At 37.1% G+C, this 18,328-nt stretch overlaps 1 protein-coding gene across 1 annotated transcript; it reads right to left on the bottom strand.

Moving 5' to 3' along the window:
* Positions 1 to 761: 761 nt before the first annotated feature.
* ctdspl3 (CTD (carboxy-terminal domain, RNA polymerase II, polypeptide A) small phosphatase like 3) lies at positions 762 to 18,241 on the bottom strand. The gene is made up of 11 exons (XM_079598349.1): positions 17,950 to 18,241; positions 17,256 to 17,367; positions 17,053 to 17,166; positions 10,716 to 10,824; positions 10,494 to 10,611; positions 9,725 to 9,811; positions 6,701 to 6,763; positions 5,384 to 5,463; positions 5,120 to 5,246; positions 2,932 to 3,027; positions 762 to 1,686 (listed from the first exon to the last, which is right to left on the bottom strand). Exons 1-11 carry the CDS (start codon positions 18,058 to 18,060, stop codon positions 1,621 to 1,623), a joined length of 1,083 nt encoding a protein of 360 aa, XP_079454475.1. The 5' UTR covers positions 18,061 to 18,241; the 3' UTR covers positions 762 to 1,620.
* Positions 18,242 to 18,328: the final 87 nt, after the last annotated feature.

Raw genomic sequence — 18,328 nt, 5'->3', positions numbered from 1 at the left:
GATATTATGCCATTTAACTTATCCTACTTTCATTTAAAGGGAAAGTAATAAAAAATGACAGGATGGACAATAACTTGAGGGACAAGCTAAAAATTTATACATTAGAGAGAATCATTACCTAACCATGTCAAACCTGAGGGTTTGGGAACAGATATGTTGCCATGCATGTACAGTATCAGTGTTTTGTGTTTGTAACGTGATTTGGTTTGCACAGCAATCCTTTAGAAAAGAGGATTGGCCCATTACGTCCAACATAAGATGGTCTAGTCATGTCAGTATTGTATGATGTTTTGGAGAAGTACCATCCAGACCTCATAAAGAATTATACGAGTTCCAGTATGTACTGCTTTTTTTTTGCTCATAAAACATCAGATGTGACTGTAAACGTGCAGAGATTGCCACCTTGGTTAACAACTGTGAGGTTGGGTGGCATATCGGACCAAAATAGGAGTTCATTGCACAACTTTGCTCATTGCAGTTTGCCAAGATCACGGTTAATGGCCCAAATGTTATGGCTAGAACGATATGTACTGTTAAACTATCATAACCTGTAGAAATATCAACTGATCTTCCATATACCTATAAGTATTGGTTTTCTGTATCCTAGAAGGCTGGATCAGTTTCTACGCCTTTGGAAGTGTGGAGAACCTGCAACTTCAAGTTTGACCCCTGGTCTTATACACATATTGGTCTGTCTTTTTGGGGTCAAACTGTGTTCCCCAACAGTTCCATGCCATCAAATGTGCCGTACCAGTTTCGGTCCGATTGCCTGATGCCCTCCCTACTTCAACCTCAAGTAGACAGGTAAAGTCATCAGCAGCAAACCCAAGTTCTCATGGTAGAATGACAGCCAGTGGGAGGCAGAGATGTGGAGGCTGATTGCCCTGTATGGTGGGTCACTATTTATACTGGCACTGAGAGTTATAATGGTTTTGGGTCCCAGTTGCAGGATATGGGTGGATGAGAATGGTGGCGGCCAGATTAAAAGCTGTACCATTGGAGATGGTGGAAATACACTGTTGGAAATAATGTCAGAAATCATTCTGAAAAACTAGTTAGTTTCCCCCAACATAAAGCTCTAATTGCAACCTGAAGCACAATCGACAAACAAACCATACCCGATTACAAACGAAAGTTTTTTCAGCCATTTTATCATCTGTATGATCACTTAGAAGAATTTGAGGTGGAATCAGCACAAAACTGATCAATATACAGAACAAAAAAGTTTTTCAGGAAAAACTAATGTTTTTCTTTTTAATGGTTATTGAAAATTGGTTTCCTTTAAAAAAAAAAAAAAAACACTTCTGAGTACAACACATATTGAAATAAATGTAACAGTTAGAAAGTGTGAAAACACTCTTCCAATGGCACAAACCTGTACAAATCTCAAGATTCATCAATAAATTAAAGGCAAAATTCTAGTCCTAATTTTCAAAATGGGTCAGAACACCAGCTGATCACCAGGGTGATTAAAAGGAAAACTAAGACTATTCTATATCAAATAAACAATTTCATTATACCAGAGTCAAACTACAAATTTAGCCTTTGTTAGTTTGTAGCCTGTTAATTTCACTGCATTTATTAGGATGACTGTACATGTAATTACACTTGATGCAGGTTTTAGTCTTCAGAAAGCAGCCTGTGGAAGTGGTCAGTTCTCTTCTTTAAGACATTTCTGAAGTCCTCCTGAAAACACAATCAAAAAACAAGTTAATCATTACTACATTTTTTTTATTCAAATAAAGTAAGTGTTTAGAACAAAATATAATATAAATGAAATGAATAATAATAATAATTTCTTTCAAATTTTGTCCCAAAACCTGCCCCAACATTCAATAACAGCCTTACTGTAAAGATTCACAAAATCCATGCTGAATTGTACCCGTTTGGATCCACCACTAGTTTCTAAGGATACAGACCAGCAGGCCAAGTTTCTGGATATTAGGGGTATACATTTGTTTTTATACATGTGAAGTGAACATCGCGATATTATGTTTGGCGCTACTGTATCAATTCTCAAAAACAGTGTATCGATGTTCCGTTTAAACTCGGCCACTAGGTGGCAGTGTTATATCAGAACATAAATTATGACATGGAGAATTGCAAGGGCGCATCGCTAGCTTTAGCATTAGAAAACCCAGCTCACAAGAGGACAATATGCAGATCCCACTGTTTTAATGAAATATAATATAACTTTTGCTCAGGTTTTATGCATATGGTGGTGTTCTTTCGGACAATTTTTCTAAAATGATATCCCATTCCGGGATTACAGCAGGATGAAGAAAAAAAAAGAAAGAAAAAAAATTTGGACAAAAGAGTCACTTTGTAAACATTGTTCGATGCGAGTGCCACATGCTCAAATATGACCAGTCCTAGTACTTGTTGATGTCAGGTGAGACCTGACTAGCACTGGATCGGTGCTATCGGTTTAAACCACACTCATTTAAGCCTTGCCAATTAAAACATTTAAGAGCCAGAAGACGCGAATGAGAACTTGCACACGCTGGGAGAAGATTGTGTGTGTGCACTCATCCGAAGTGCGCAGACCTGCGTCTCAGACAGCACGCAAATATTGAGTCCACTTTCAAGTCATGCGCTTCGACAAATATAAATGCCTCAGCGGACAATCAGAACAATCAGCATCAGTGTGTACTGGATCCGTGCATTATATCTTCAAGTGAAAGCAAGCTCACATTCCTGCTGTCTGTGTTTTTAATGTTAAACAAACAAAAGACACAAAAGAGAAAACTCTCACTGCTCTAGATTGAATACCTTTTGTAACTTTAATAAGGATTAATCTTTAATTTATACAGTCAAATATGCAATGTTATTTTACAATTTCTGTACCTGAAAACTAATGTTAAACCTACTAACTAGACCTACTGAAAAGGTGTTCGGATTCAAAGGATCAAAAGATCAAGGAACACTCACCGCATGTACTAGTTTCTCCATGTATGGAATGAGCTTTTGCAGCTCACGGTCCTCTTGATCTCCAATCCAGCTCTTTATGGGAATCATATTCATCAGCTAGAAAAAACAAACACATATCCAATAAGAACATGCCACTGATATACTGGTTAAACCTAGAGCTGCACTATTATGGATAAATTGAAAATCACCTTTTTTTATGTTTCAAATAAAGATCACGATTCTACCCCGTTTCTTAAGAGACAACTAAATAAAATATTGAAATTTACTAGAGATTCTGAAAAAATATTAATTGCTGCTGACTTTTTGAATGAATTACTTTAAAAAATGGTTACGATGAATGATTCAATGATTCCTGGATGAATCAGATGAAATGACAAATACATTTTTTAACAGTCGCTTGTTGCCGCCTATTGGTGTAACAATGTATTGATACAATCGTTATTTGAAGCTCAAAGTTACTTTTAAAAGGGGATCTGTTCTACTTTGATTGCTACCTTAGGCTGGTCATAGCCTGGTCCTACCAGACTCTCGTACATTTCATTTGTACAGAGAGTCTGGGCTCTCTCTATTGAAAAGCGTTAAACTCAAACTAACGCACAATCTCAACGTCATCGTTCTCAGCTCATCGTATCCCGATCTCGTCGGAGCCAACACAATCCCCGAATCCCGAACTCTTGATCGGGCTGCCTCTGATGTGATACCCACAATAGCCAATGAGAGCGAGCTAGCTTCACCAACCGGATGTTGCGTGCTTTTATAGCTGAAACTGGGCAGCCACAAACATGCCATGAAAGTGGAGAATTGAGAAAGATGATCAACCGAGTTTTCTTTTAAGAATGAGAGGCTTTTGGGTAGACTTGCCACGTCTGTTTTGTGATAATTATTGACCTAGAGAGTCCAGAGAATTGCCTGTAGTGGTTTTATCGAGGTTGAGCCAAAAACCTAGGACTAGTTCGCGAAAGTTGGTTTTTGAAATAATCTCCAATATTTAACGAACGATTCGAATGACAGCGGCGGTCCTACAGGCAAAGTTGCTCAGAATGAGGAGTTCTACGATGTGGTATGATGGTCATGGGTGTGTGAGAAAAATCGCGTGGCCCACATGCCCAGTCAAACAGGCCCAGCGAGTTTCGTTCTGATCGGCCTCCGTTAACCTTGTCTGATAGCTGCTAAAAAATGATTGGCCACTGCCGGACGCGTTTTTCAAGATGCGCAAATGTCCTCAAAGGCAGTCTTGGCACCTTGGACAAAGACACCGCATGCCAATTTTCAAGTCAATCAGACTTAAGTTTGCTCAATTATAGCCATTTTTACATTTTTTTCCCCCAATGTTATAGAGCCATCAAGTGGCCAGTCGCCCCATGCCTTTTCACACGACCACAAAATGTGCTCTTACCTATGTGTGCCGAGTTTGGTGAAAACATCTCATTCTTTTCATGAGTTATAGACATTTTAGTAAAAGTGGCTCCTCCCACTTTCAATGTTTTGGAGGCCCTTAGAGACAATGAATCGAAATTGTAACTTTTTAAAAATTTTTATAATGATTGACAATCAGACTGTTCTCAGTCAGAGAATCTTGCTGCACTGGTTTGGTTCCGATCAGGCCAAAAACCTAGGACTAGTTCGCAAAAGTAGGTTTTTCACCAACAACAAAATTCACCTAGGAATTGCCATTTACAATAGGGTTTCAGCACTACGTGCTTGAACCCCTATAAATCGGTTGAAACTCCCCTTATGTCTGTGGTCTTCGACAGTTTTAAAATCAGTTAAGATTTGAAAATTGTCTATTGTGTCCCAGGCCTTGGACATCAGCGTTTATTATATGCGAACTATAAACTTTTATTCCAGAACTTCTGTGATAATTTGAATTATTTTAAGACAGAAATAGTCATACTGTGTGGTTGAAAAGACTGTTTGTGAAGCCGTTTCATTCCTAAACAGGACAACTGCTCTCTCTGGGTCAGTGGCAGTGTGAATACAGATTTGAATGTTCCGGTATGATTTTGTCAAAGGTTAAATAGACATACAGCCGAATAGTTGTCATTTAGGAATAAGATCATGTGGGGTTTTGAATCGAGAATCGCACTCTTTTAACAATTAAATGGGCAGCTCTAGTTAAACCTGATGTTTAACAAACACTTTCACAGAGAAAAGACTCCTGCACACTAGGTGGTGAAGGCAAACATACGTGGTATGGGAAGGTGTGGGGGGCGTTGTCCAGGATGACAGTCTTTGACAAGTCTCTCTCCAGAACAGTCAAGTCTTTAATGTAGTGACCAAGCACACAGGCACAATCATCCTGATACAAACGATGTCTTAAAAACAAGAAAACCACAGATTTACATTCTAATGCTTCCTTCAAGGTAACGTTTGTTATGAGACAGGTTTCCAGATACTGGCTGGGAACCATCTCCAGGACGATTTTGAGCATATGGGATTCGAAGTGTCTCACCTAAAGAGCTTTTTATTAGGGTCCAATATATCTACGATCTTCTCTGCATATTCCTTTTTTGCAGAGGTGTAAACAAACATCTGGAAAAGAAAAAGACAGAACAGATTTATTAATAGATTTTCTCACTGGTGACAATTAAAGCCAGCCACAACAACACAAATGTTTAGCACAAAAATTAAATCTGATTTATCTGTTCAGAGTAGACTAATGTGCAAAAAAAAAAAAAAAAACAGCACATGGACTGAATGAAAATCACTTTGACAGTAGGTGGCGCTTATGGAAAAGCACCCAACAGGGTTCCTATGATGTTTGGAAAAGTATGCAATTTGATTTGAGTAATTTTCAGGTCAGGATAAGCATGAAAAAACAACTAGGTACTGTTGTCCCTATTCAGTTTTCTAAAATACAAAATTAAGCATTTAAAAAAATATATTTGTGTAATACAAGCAAAGTGTTTTTATGGCAAAAGCTTAGCGATCGTTTAATGATTGTCGAACACAATTGAGTGAATTCAAGGTGCACATTTATGCAAAACTATTTGTATTTACCATAAAAGAGAGTTTTGAACTACACTAAATGTTTACTCAATTGTCACTCAAACCAGCAACAGAAAGCAGCAAACAATCATCTAACTCAGACTGTAGTTCGCTGATACTGTAAACCACCGATATGTCAGAAGTGAATATATGCAGGTTTAAAGCATGTTAAGCTTCGTTTCATCATGCAAGTGCATGTTATCACTTCGAGACAACCAAAAAAAAAAAAAAAAAACACAGTGATGACTGTGCTATAAACCAATTATAATGCTGTGTATCTGTATGAACTATTAACTATGTTTTTTTTAAACTATGGTCTGAAAAATCTAGAGGTTTGGAATTTTGACTCTAAAAAAGTATGTTTTTTTGAATTGGAAAATGTGTAGGAACCCTGACGCTACAGTATGTAAGTTAACTTTGCATTTCTGGCAGCCATTTCGTTATTTTGTATTCAGCATAGTGTTTATCAAAGAATTTTTTTATTTTTTTTATGCAAAAAAAGCAGCTTTGGGCTTGTGACCAAAATGCATAATTGCATATCTTTTTGGTTGGCCAGATTTATTCACAAAGAGATTAGAACACCTCTCTGTAAAAAAAATCTGTCACACTAACGACATGTAAATGTCTGTACAGGGCTGAATAGAAGCATTAACAGCTGTTAATTCAAATGAAAATGTTTAATTGCACCAAATTCTAGCACCGGACATTCATCTTGGTGTGAACAGTCCGTCAGTGTTTAAAAAAATCATCCCAGAAACTCGGTCATCTTCACAATGTTTACCTCAAAATGTTTGGTCATGGCTTGTAGAAACTCTTTCACATATGGTCGGAGGATCACGTAGACCTGTGAAAGTATGTTTAGTTAATCACATCACACTTCAAGAACAGCAGAATTCCAAAACTTTTTCAGGACAGTCAGAGGATGTTAACCTCTGCAAGCATGTATTGACACTTTTCCACTGCATGGTACGACTTGGCTCGGCACTACTCTGCTTGCTTTACTTCGAAAATCGTGCAGTGTGAACTCGGCATAAAACCGAGCCAAAGTAGCCGGGTCACTATTCTTTTCACACTGCACGTGTTCTGGGGCAGCATTCAGTTGCGCTGTCTTCACACAACGATAGATCGGCAACAGGGGGTTTCAATTTGCATGACTTTACAAAAGAAAGAATCGCAGACAACTTTTGTCTGGTCCACAAAATACGTTTCACAACCAAACACGCGAGAAAAAACGCAAGATCACGCGTTCATCCAAATTGTCTGTGTGCTGATTTGCAGCGAAAAGGAGAACAAAAAAACTGATTATGCCGGAGGAAATGGTTGGGAAGACGCGGGGAGCAAAGATTGTTGGGGGTAAATAAACAATTTTGCGATGTGCTGTTGGTCAAGCAAATGTTTGTGCTTTGTTTCTGTTTTATAGATATATTTACAATTATATTAAAATACTGATATTCTGGTCTATAAGTCCTCCCCGAACATCCCGCTGTCCTGTTTCTTGGTCTCTCTCATTGGCTGTAGGCCATCGCCGATGTAGTTTTCAATCAGAACACATTCACACAGCAGAATTTTGAATCGCAGACAGGTCCAGATATTTAGCATGCCAAATATCTCACAGGCTGTCATCTGTGATTCTCTCAGATCACATCTTTGATAATTCACAAGTGAACGAGCACCGATTTGCCTATGATTTTGGCTATTTGTCGGCGATTTTGCAAAAAATGTCGGCAAGTGGAAATCAGGGCTAAAATCGTGCAGTGTGAACTCGGCATTAGGGGTGTGACAGTACACAAAACTGAAGGTTTGGTACGTACCTCGGGTTTGACGTCGCAGTTAGCAGAGGGGGGAGGAAACTAAACATAAAATTGCTTTTTTTATTTTATTAAGCAGTTTACAATTGTTAAGCAGTTTACAACTGAACAAATTGTGTCTCTGTCTTTGAATCAATTCTGTTATAATCAAAAGTTTCTTAAGGATAAAAAGAAATGATCTAAAATGATGCTAATGCTGTAAACTATATAGGGAGCCCTTGTACATTACTATAATATTAAAGGTTAACAACAAACTATTGAACAAACCTAAATTCAGTTGCTATTTATTTTTTAGATATAATAAATCAACATATAAATAACAAATTGTATGGAAACATTTTGCATTAACTTCTAAATTTAATTATATGTTTTTACTACAATTCGTTGTTAAAATATGGCTGTCATTTTCATGACAGATATTTTAAAAATGCATTAAATAATCAAGACATCACAACAGGTAAAGTAAAATATAATGAATATATAGGCTAATATAAACACTACTATTCAAACACTGATTGAGAGATTACATGAGGTACGTATACATTTACACATTTCAGTAAGTTGTACTGCATCTTTCAACATACCTTCAGATGTTCATTCATGTTTATTAGGAAGAGATAATCACGTTCACTCACGCTCCACGCTGCTGCTTAAACTGAGGCACCTATATAGTGATCTGTCACGTCACATTAATAAGCGTCAAAATAGCATTTAGCTAATGTTTGAATTTTGTGATAAAATGGACATAATTGGAAAAATGACACTTTAGCCCTATTCGCACTGGATTAGTATTACCTGGTGACCTCTAGTCATTTGTAATAATTGCGGAGGTTGTCTGTGATCTTATGCTGCGTTCCAGGCAGGTTTTGAGCACGACTTCAAAGTTCAAACCACGACTAATGACTTTGTAGCGTTCCAGGCCAGTCACGCCAAACTACCTGATATAAGCATGATCAATGCTGTCAAGTTCAGGTTTACGTCACCTTAACATTTCCATGCGGCAATACACTTTCACGACATACTTATTGTTTCAGACACATAACATTGTAATACATAATTGTGTGTGTATTATTATCATTATTATTATAGTACTATTAATTTGACTGCAACGTTATATTGTCCTAAAGTGTATTCTCACTGTGTACCGCCTGCAGAAACACTGCATCCGTAGGTTGTAACTGGGAGTACATCGATCGAAAAAACATACTTTTTGTTCAGTGTTAAATTCTGCATGTAGGCAAATCCTCTGATTATAACAAACAAAGTGTAGATATTATGAAAGATTTATTGTGCAGTCAGCTTCGTTGATAATAACTGAAATCGTGATGAACTGAGATGTCAGTTTTTTAGGAATTATTAAGGGAGCGCACTTTGCGTGCATTCAGTAATGCCAAACCATGCACGCAGTAGCAGCTTGCTTTTATGGTGAATTAACGTTTGTGAATGTTGATTACTGAACCGATACCGAATCATCCTCGTCTGCATCGCGATGCATCACAGAAACGATTAATTTCGACACACAGTACACAGTGGAAAACCCCCCAAAAGTGAGCCGTACCATGTAGTGGAATAGAACCATGTGAGAAGTTTAAATTATTTACAATTTCATTTGAACAAACCCTTTCACACGTAAATTTAAAATATATTATGTCAGAGTACTTGTCCCTAATTTGTCCTTTTTATTCAAAATATTCACAAACTTGTTAACTATATTGTGAAATATATGATTATCAATTATGTTTGAAAGAATCATTATTGCCATTTCTATCGACATCAGTGTATTTAACAAACCATAAATGTTTTTTGTTTATTTAAAATCTAAAAATGTCTGAAATCTAAAATAAACACTGAACAGCTGTCGATACATGACTATATATAAATGGATATATGATTCAAATTTGCGGTCACACTTTGGCTTGGAAATTTGTGAAAGCAAATTTTAATTTAGCAGTTCATCATGTGACACATATCATAGGGTTAATTAAAGTTTCACCAACCTTGTACTTGTGATCTTGAAAGTGGGTACTGAATGTGTATTCTGCGTCAGCAATCACATTGAGTGAACTGAACACGAGCGTTTCATCCTAGAATCGTACAAAAATAAAATCCAAAGAATCAAACCAGTCGCTTCTAAACCTCAATCAAATCAGTGCACTAGTCAGCTTTTAGACTTCATTTACCCATGGCTCTGTTTACACCTGGAATTACGATGCGTTTTGGTCGATCGGATCACAAGTGGAAGACGCTAAATACAGGTGTAAACGGGGTCTAAATGTTATAAGCTTGTTCACTTCCAGAGGTAGTCGAAAACGCATTTGACCGGATTGCTTTCATAATGTAGTCGCTTATAGACCCTCCCCTCGAACAAATCAGGAAAGAAGTGGTTGAAAGTGGATGAAAGAGACGGATTAACTTTCCTGTAGCTCAGTGGTAAGAGCATTGCGTTAACAACGCAAGGTGGTGGGTTCGATCCCAGGGGATTGCACATACCTATGTAAAAATGTATAGGATAATGCAATGTAAGTCGCTTTGGATAAAAGCGTCTGCCAAATGCATAAATGTAAATGTAAATGTAAATTAAAATACCAGGTGCAAACAGGTATGCGTCTCCCTCGTCTACTAATGGCCCTGCCATTAACCTCCAACAGTTTGGAATTATCATTCAGTCAATGAACTGCATGCTAATTCAATCAGTTCAGTAATATTTTAACTAAAATTTTGAGTTGACCAAATGATTTTGAGCTGGCTAGAGGGAAGATAACTTACCAAATCGAGAACCAGGGTAGCAGCCGGTGTGCTCCTCGTCTTTGGCGGGATGTCCCGCACTGCTGAGACAGGCCTGGACTGTTGTGAACGGTTCGGAATGTTCTTAATAAATGTGAAGCTGATACAAAAACAGTGACAACAATCAGATTAAACCACAGATGAATCACTTCAATCAGTCTGAATTGTACAAGCCACAAAAACTCCTTTGTAGAAGAGACCTACGGGCTAAACACTTCCTCATTCTCCTCATCCTCTGAAAGAGGGCTGGTAGCGCTGTAGCCAAACACACAGTGTTCAGGACTGAAGATGGGACTTGTGTTTGGATGCTCACCTATTAAAATATAAATTGTACAGAAATGTAATAATCAACTGGAAAGAAATATTGCATAGTCTACCCTGTATTAATTAAATATAAATTAATTCCTGTTAAACTAAAAAAATATACATATATTCAGCCAAGAGTTTTCTCTTTTGCTTGATTCACATTAATGAGGAGGTCGGCTTATTAGGCGGCTGTCACTTTAAGGCCAAATGCACAGAACCATTATACTGATACACCCACGTTAGTTTCACTTGAGACATAACCGGCTGTGTTCACATGAATAGTCCACAGGATGGGAATTTTGACAATTGTATATTCGACTATTCAAGCGCAATAAGACATAAGAACTGAATTCACGATCACATGATGAGATGTAGCTTTCTGTGCACACGCTTGCGCTGTCAGTCAGTGTGTGCAACGCATTGACTTCTTTCTTACTGCTTATTGTGCTTAATAGCACTTTTTAACATTGATCATGTTCCAAATTCGCGATCACCTTCTGAGAGAGGCATCTTTCTGCACGTGCACTTTGGTAGTGTGCCAGTCACCAAACCGAGTTCCTTTTCAGGATATATTGTGCTTCTTACTCTTTTGAACATATTCTCATAATGCATTTCATCACTCTGAAGTGTCATAATAGTGATATATATATATATATATACATAATGCGATATACACAATATAGCAAAATTTCTAACCCTAGACATTTTATATCACTGTAACAATATATATTGTCATACCGCCCAGCCTTAATACTAACCATTAAAATAATGAAGCATTAGGGATGCGCCAATCCGATACTCAGTATCGTCGGATCGGGTATTGGTCAGACGGGACGATCCAAATCCGATATTATGCGTTTACTACTCTGTGTTATTGTTAAGCCTCACAAAAGGCACAAAAACATTATAAAGCACCACCAACTTTTTGTGTACTAAATTATAATGTTCTAAAGCCATTCCATAGTTTAATGTGGCATAGAGATGTATATTTAAGTTGTTAAATTCAAGATCATGTAAATGCTTCCCACCGCTGTGGCTATCAGTCATTCTCCATTCAGCATTTAAACAGCACGTCTCATTTGGTTACGACAGGCAGCATGATGAAACTCTCTCCCAAGGTGATTCAATATTCCTATTATTATACTTGATCTGTAGATAAAGGTCTATGGTTCGTTTCACATAAAAATTACTTTATCTTGCTTCAGTTTATTGCAGTCATGTAACTTCCTTCCGGTTGTCCTTTAGATCACAACACTGGAGTAGAGAGCACTATGAATTGTTCTTCACGCGCAAAGTAACTGAAATGTAAAGCTGTTAAAAGAAAAGGCTCAATAAACGATTGCATTTATATAATATATTACACATCAATATCATTTCCCTTTTTGCTTTGAACTTTCCCCAGGAACTAGGAACTTTGGGGTGGTCTAAAATTTTCTCCCCTTTAGAAAGTCCCTGCTTGCGAGGTAGTACTTATTCAAAATTTTTGGGTAGAGCTCGACCGATATGGATTTTTGGGGGCCGATGCTGATATTAGGGAGTAAAAAAAGCCAGATATCGATATATCGGCTGATAATATTTGTGTGTATATTATAATTAGGGTTAGGTCTCCTTTCAATTTTAGCGATTCAGATTCTGCTTATCAAATCCGGTTCTTATCTATTCTTCGTTTCTGATTCCAATATTATTTGGAGAAAAAAAAAAAGGGCAAATACTTGAAGAATAAATATTTCTTCAATTTTATTCTTGCCAATTTGAAGCAATGACCAATAAATTGGCTAAAGTGAATGGAGACTCTTCAAATAAAGATCGTGTTGATTACATTATTACTCCAGTGGCAAAAAACGACTGCAATTTTTTTTTTCATTTATTCAAGTATCATCCACTACAGGTATTTATGAATGAGACTGAATTAATCAGTTTTAAACGTGTTTGAATTAATGATTCAAATAAGAATAAAAAAAAAATAGACTGGAACATGTTATTCTGTCACTGTGTAGTTGTCTGATGCATGTAATTGTGATCTCCATTTTAAACAAAACAAAAAAGATTTTAAACCAAATAGATTCTCAGTTTATCATGAATTAGGGGCCGTTCACATATCGCGTCTAAAAACGCGCGTTGAAAGTTTCTACTTTCCACAAGCGCCTGCGCTCCCGTGGCGTCTGTCGTTGCTATGCAACCATGAACTGTGCTCTCCATGATGACAAGGAAGTATCAGCATGGAAATAATTAATTGATTTCTAGCCCTTACATTAGCTTTACTATTAGATATATTTATTTAGATGAGAAATAAAAAGCTGTTCGGCTGTTTTTTGTCACATGACCTGCGACCATGCGGCATTCTGAAAAGTTGAGATGTTTTCATCTCGCCTCGGCATCAGGTGCGCCTGGACAAACGAGCTTATTATTTCCTATACATTTGAAATAACAAATTTGCATGTGCAAAAAAAAACGCAATATGTGAACGACACTAGTTTACATTGCATGTTCTATTCTATATTGTATTCTAAACACTGTTGCATAATCTTCACTAATGACTGTCTTTTTAATTTAGTCATGTTATATAAAAAATAACTTCTATCAATACAAATATTAAAAAGGTCACTGGCAAAACCTTGTTATCTTCTATTATTAGTCTTAATTCCTCTAGTCCAGGGGTCTCCAACCTTTTTTTTATTTGAGAGCTACTTTTTAAAAAGGCCTTATCCCTTAAATAATGTCTCATAACTCTCATATTAACAACAATCCAAACTGTTTTAGACCTAATAGAGTTTGGCCTATATACACGTCACTCTTTAATGTCAGATAAAAGAACAGAATCAGAGATTACAGTTTTTTATGGAAAATAGTACTTTGCATATTATACTGTAAAAACACATAACTATAGTTGATTTTATAGTGCATCATAATGAAATGGTATGATGTCATGATTATAGTGACCAAAATGATCACGTTATCACAGAATCCTGTTCAAAAGGTACTAATTACAACACAATTAAATCAATTCACCAAGTTTTATGTCAAAAACCAACAAATAACAAATAAAATTAGTATCATTATGCACTTTGTTTACATAAACATTAAAATAATGCTATATTTGAAAGGAGTGTCTTGCAACATGTTAGGCTATCTACTAACATGTACAAGTTCAAATAAAGTTTTGACAAAAAAGGTTTTATAAAAAGATAGGCTATACCTCACATATTTCAACCTTTAAATAATTTTTATAAAAAGAGTCATTAGCTTATCTTTTAGAATTACTAGTAAAAATACGGTCCGATTTTTAGTCTGAACAAAAGGCTAAATGAAAATGTAAATCCACTCTCCATCAGTAGGTGGCGCTTATGGAACAGCAGAAATAGAGCAGTTTCCGTGGTAACCTCTGTAAACAGCAGCGCTGTGCTTATAAACAGTACTTTATTAGGCATTATATAGAGGGAAGATGAAAAGCAAATGCCATCGAAACTTTTCTAAAGACAGTTGGTTTCCCCTTAGAGATACATTCAAATAATTCATTAATTAATTCATTCAAATAATTTCTCTCAGCATTCTGCTTTACGTCATGTTTTCACACAGAACGAAACCTACGCTGCATGCTGTGCCTCTGTGAGACTCCTGCTAACTTTGCTTTTTCTTGCTTGGTTGAAACTTTGTTTATCTGTATTGTAATTACATTTGTATGTTCATAAATAGGACAATAACACACACAAATTATGCCAAAATGTCCGTTTTGTCAAGTGTCCTCATAAGAGCAGTCTTAAATTATTTAAATAAAGTCTAAAATGAACGTAGAGCAGAGGTGGACAAAGTACACAACTTACTTACTTGAGTAAAAGTACAGATACTACTGGTCAAATATTACTCCGTTACAAGTAAAAGTCGTAAAGACCGATTTTTACTTAAGTAAAAGTACAGAAGTACTCATTTTTAAAAGTACTTAAGTATAAAAGTAAATGTCAATGCATTGTTTTATTATTGTTGCATGTAATAGCCAATTTACAGTACCTTATGCCTCTGAATCTATGCCTACCTACCCTCATATTAATATCACATTTATTTCTATAACAGTTCCAGTGGGATTGAATAAGTCACTCAATAACGTCCACAATGGGTTCGGACACACAAATGGCTGTTCCCAGTTTTTTGGCTTTTAGTATGAATATGTTAGCCTTACTGTTATCTATACGCTAGTGTGCTCCAAAACAATGACAAAATTTGCATTTAGAAGACCAAACCCAACGTTGAAAATTAAAATCATGTTGATGTCAGATTCCAGTGTCAGATTGACGTTAATCTCCAACGTTGGACAGACGTTGTATTGTGGTTGAAAATCGGTTGACGTCAGAAACTAACATCAGTTGAGTTCTGACGTCAACCAGACTTTCATTTACAACCAAAATGCAACCCAAATCATCCCTGACGTTACTACTCTCTACTCAAGGACCTCGACAGAAATGTAGTGGAGTAAAAAGATATTTGTCTTTCAAATGTACTGAAGTTAAAGTAAAAGTTTCCAGAAAAAATAATACTCAAGTAAAGTACAGATACTCAAAAAGTGTACTTAAGTACAGTACTCAAGTAAATGTACTTTGTTACTGTCCACCTATGACGTAGAGATTTGTGAGAAAATGGGACGCGTGTCAGATCGCGTCTCTGTCAGCAGCGGATGGTCTTAAAGTGTCATTAATGTTAGGATAATCAAAGAACAAAGTTAAGAGAGTAAATGACTCACTCAGACCCAGCGCCAGGAGGATTATTATACCGGTAGCCTAATAATCATGAATGCACTCCGCTATCTTTTAACACATCTCCGGCGAACGGCTTCTTCACGCAAAAGAAAAACTCATCATGAAGAGCAGTGAAATTCAGCGACCAATGTGGCATTTCCTGATAGATCGAGGTTGTTTGTTAACTTCATATGTGCAATTCACATGAGCTCTAAGCGCATGCGAGACTGCTGCGAGTAGTCAAACTTTATTAATGAAACAGAAAATCAGAGGGAATCATTTCTGTAATTCTTTTTTTTTTTGGCCGGTCACACGGCTTTCATAGTTTTCAGTTACATGACTGGTGCGGAGACCTGGAGTGTTATTTACATTTTTTATTTAGTTTTATTCATATATATATATATTTTTTTACATCGCTCCTCCCACCCGATGAATCCGATATTACCGATGTTGTCACAAGTCGATTAACAGGTGGGAGAATATTATCACCGTCACATCTCTAGCTCACTCTGATTACGGTAGATGAAAAGTACGTCTTGGCCGTTCACATATTGCGTCTAAAAAGGTGCCTTTCTGCTTGCCAAAGCACGTGCGCTCCTGTGGCGTGTGTCGTTGCAATGCCACCATAAACCATGCTCTCGTCACCCGTACCGTTACTATTTTTTATGGTGTACCTCAAGGTTCAGTACTTGGTCCTCTTTTATTTCTCATTTATGTGCTGCCACTAGGAGAGATCATCAGACGGCATGGTCTCAACTTTCATAGTTATGCTGATGATATTCAAATTTATTTCACGGTTAAACCCAACTCAGTTTGTCCACCTGCTTATGTTATCTCTTGCCTTCAGGAACTTAAAACATGGATGTCTGATAACTTCTTACAGCTTAATGCTGGGAAAACTGAAATCCTGTTGATTGGCCCTAAATCACAGAGTTTCCCCTGGAATGACATTTTTATTGAAATCGATGGTGTCCAGATTAGGCCTTCAAAAACTGTGCGGAATCTGGGAGTTTTGTTCGACGACTCATGTTTTCACTCACACATCGGTCAGATTGTTAAATCATGCTTTTTCCACTTGCGGAATATTGTTCGTATATGCCCCTCTCTTAACTTTGGAGATAAGGAAACTGTTATCCACGCTTATATAACAGATTGTACTATTGTAACTCCTTATATAGCGGCTTACCCACCAAAGCTATACATCGCCTTCAAAAGGTGCAAAACTGCTGATCGAGCCCTTACATATAATAAAAAAATCTGCACATATCAAACCTATCCCTTACCAACTTCACTGGCTTCCTGTGGTCAAACGCATCCAGTTTAAACTTTTAGTTTTAGTTTATAGAAATTCTCCTATAATAAAAAAATCACTACGCTGATATCGGATCAGTATCGGATGGTGCATTCCTATAATGCATGGCTGTCAGAAATGTAAGATATGATATATCTTATAGTTTTAATGTATCTGACTTGATTTAGTTATAAATGTAAGAGTTAAATGCACTCACTGTCTCTTGGTGGTGTCAGAAAGTGAACTGCAGGAGAGTAGAGGCTCCGAGTAGCAGGATTCAATAAGGAATGCCTTTCCCGAAGATGACGGACTGGAGTCTTGAAATCTGACTCTAAAAACACAGTGGTGAGCATGACTTCTTAATACATCATAATTAATAGACTCTTAAATTACATTAATTTGTCAAACAAAATGGTGTACCTTTACTGTCAACAGTTGATAAAGCTTTTCTCCTCCTCCGTGGACGCTTGGCTGCTGTTGGGACGTCATCAGGATCTAGATTCGGGCAGTCTTGAAGAAGTTTTACTTCATCCTAAACCAAGGTTGAAAAAATAAACAGCCAGTTAATAAACCTATTAGAAATGGGACACATTTCGTATGAATAAATGCAATAAAAAAAACTTTAAATGTTTACCTTTGGATATCAAAATGAAAGAAATTATTAATAATCAATATACTTTGTGTTTTAATAAATACCGGTAATAATGACTACAGGACCCACGTGCTCCTTCGTCGATTATATACAGAGAAGCTGATTGGCCGAGATACAACTTCCCATATTCCAATTCAATAATACTGAAATCGTATTGGCTACACGACGAGAACAGGCCCTGTCCATAAACACATCTGGGACAGCACTGAGAAACTTTTACCAGCAGCACACACAGTCACAGATCATTATTATTCATATGAACGACAGCATTTTCTGTAATGTTTTGATTAAAGATTATTATATTAACGTTGTTTGTTTTCGGACTCTTGCTTTAAATCAGTTAGCATCATGCTAACTAGGCAAGTGCAGATCACTCATAATGCGCAATCACATACTCAATCACACCAAACACACGTAAGTTTTGTTATCTTTTCAAATAGTGTTAAATAAAGCAGGACTGACCTGGTTCTTGACAAGCGGAGTCTGAGGGCTCGCCATCTCCGGAGCGGCTCTACGTCGGCGTGACGGTGTCGGTGGGTTTTCATTTAAAACATTTCTCGAACGAAGTCTCATTTTCTCTGCAGACCTGATTGACCGATGTCGTCAATGGACCAAAACACTTTAAACTCGCAGGAATAATGCAGTAGTTCAAGAGTTACATTAACTTGCTTCGTCTCGCTGTTTCCAGACTGACTGACCTCAGTTTAAACATGAAAAAACACAATCGAGCTTTAGCCAATCAGACCTCAAGCTCGAAGGGGTAGGCGGGGCTACAAAGAACAACGGCGCAACGTGATGCGGAAGTCACATTGACAGGGCAAATCTGTTTCATTGTATGGTT

The sequence above is a fragment of the Phoxinus phoxinus genome (genome assembly GCF_949152265.1).
Source record: "Phoxinus phoxinus genome assembly, chromosome: 22".
Taxonomy (NCBI): domain Eukaryota; kingdom Metazoa; phylum Chordata; class Actinopteri; order Cypriniformes; family Leuciscidae; genus Phoxinus; species Phoxinus phoxinus.
This window is presented reverse-complemented; position numbering and strand designations above follow the sequence as displayed.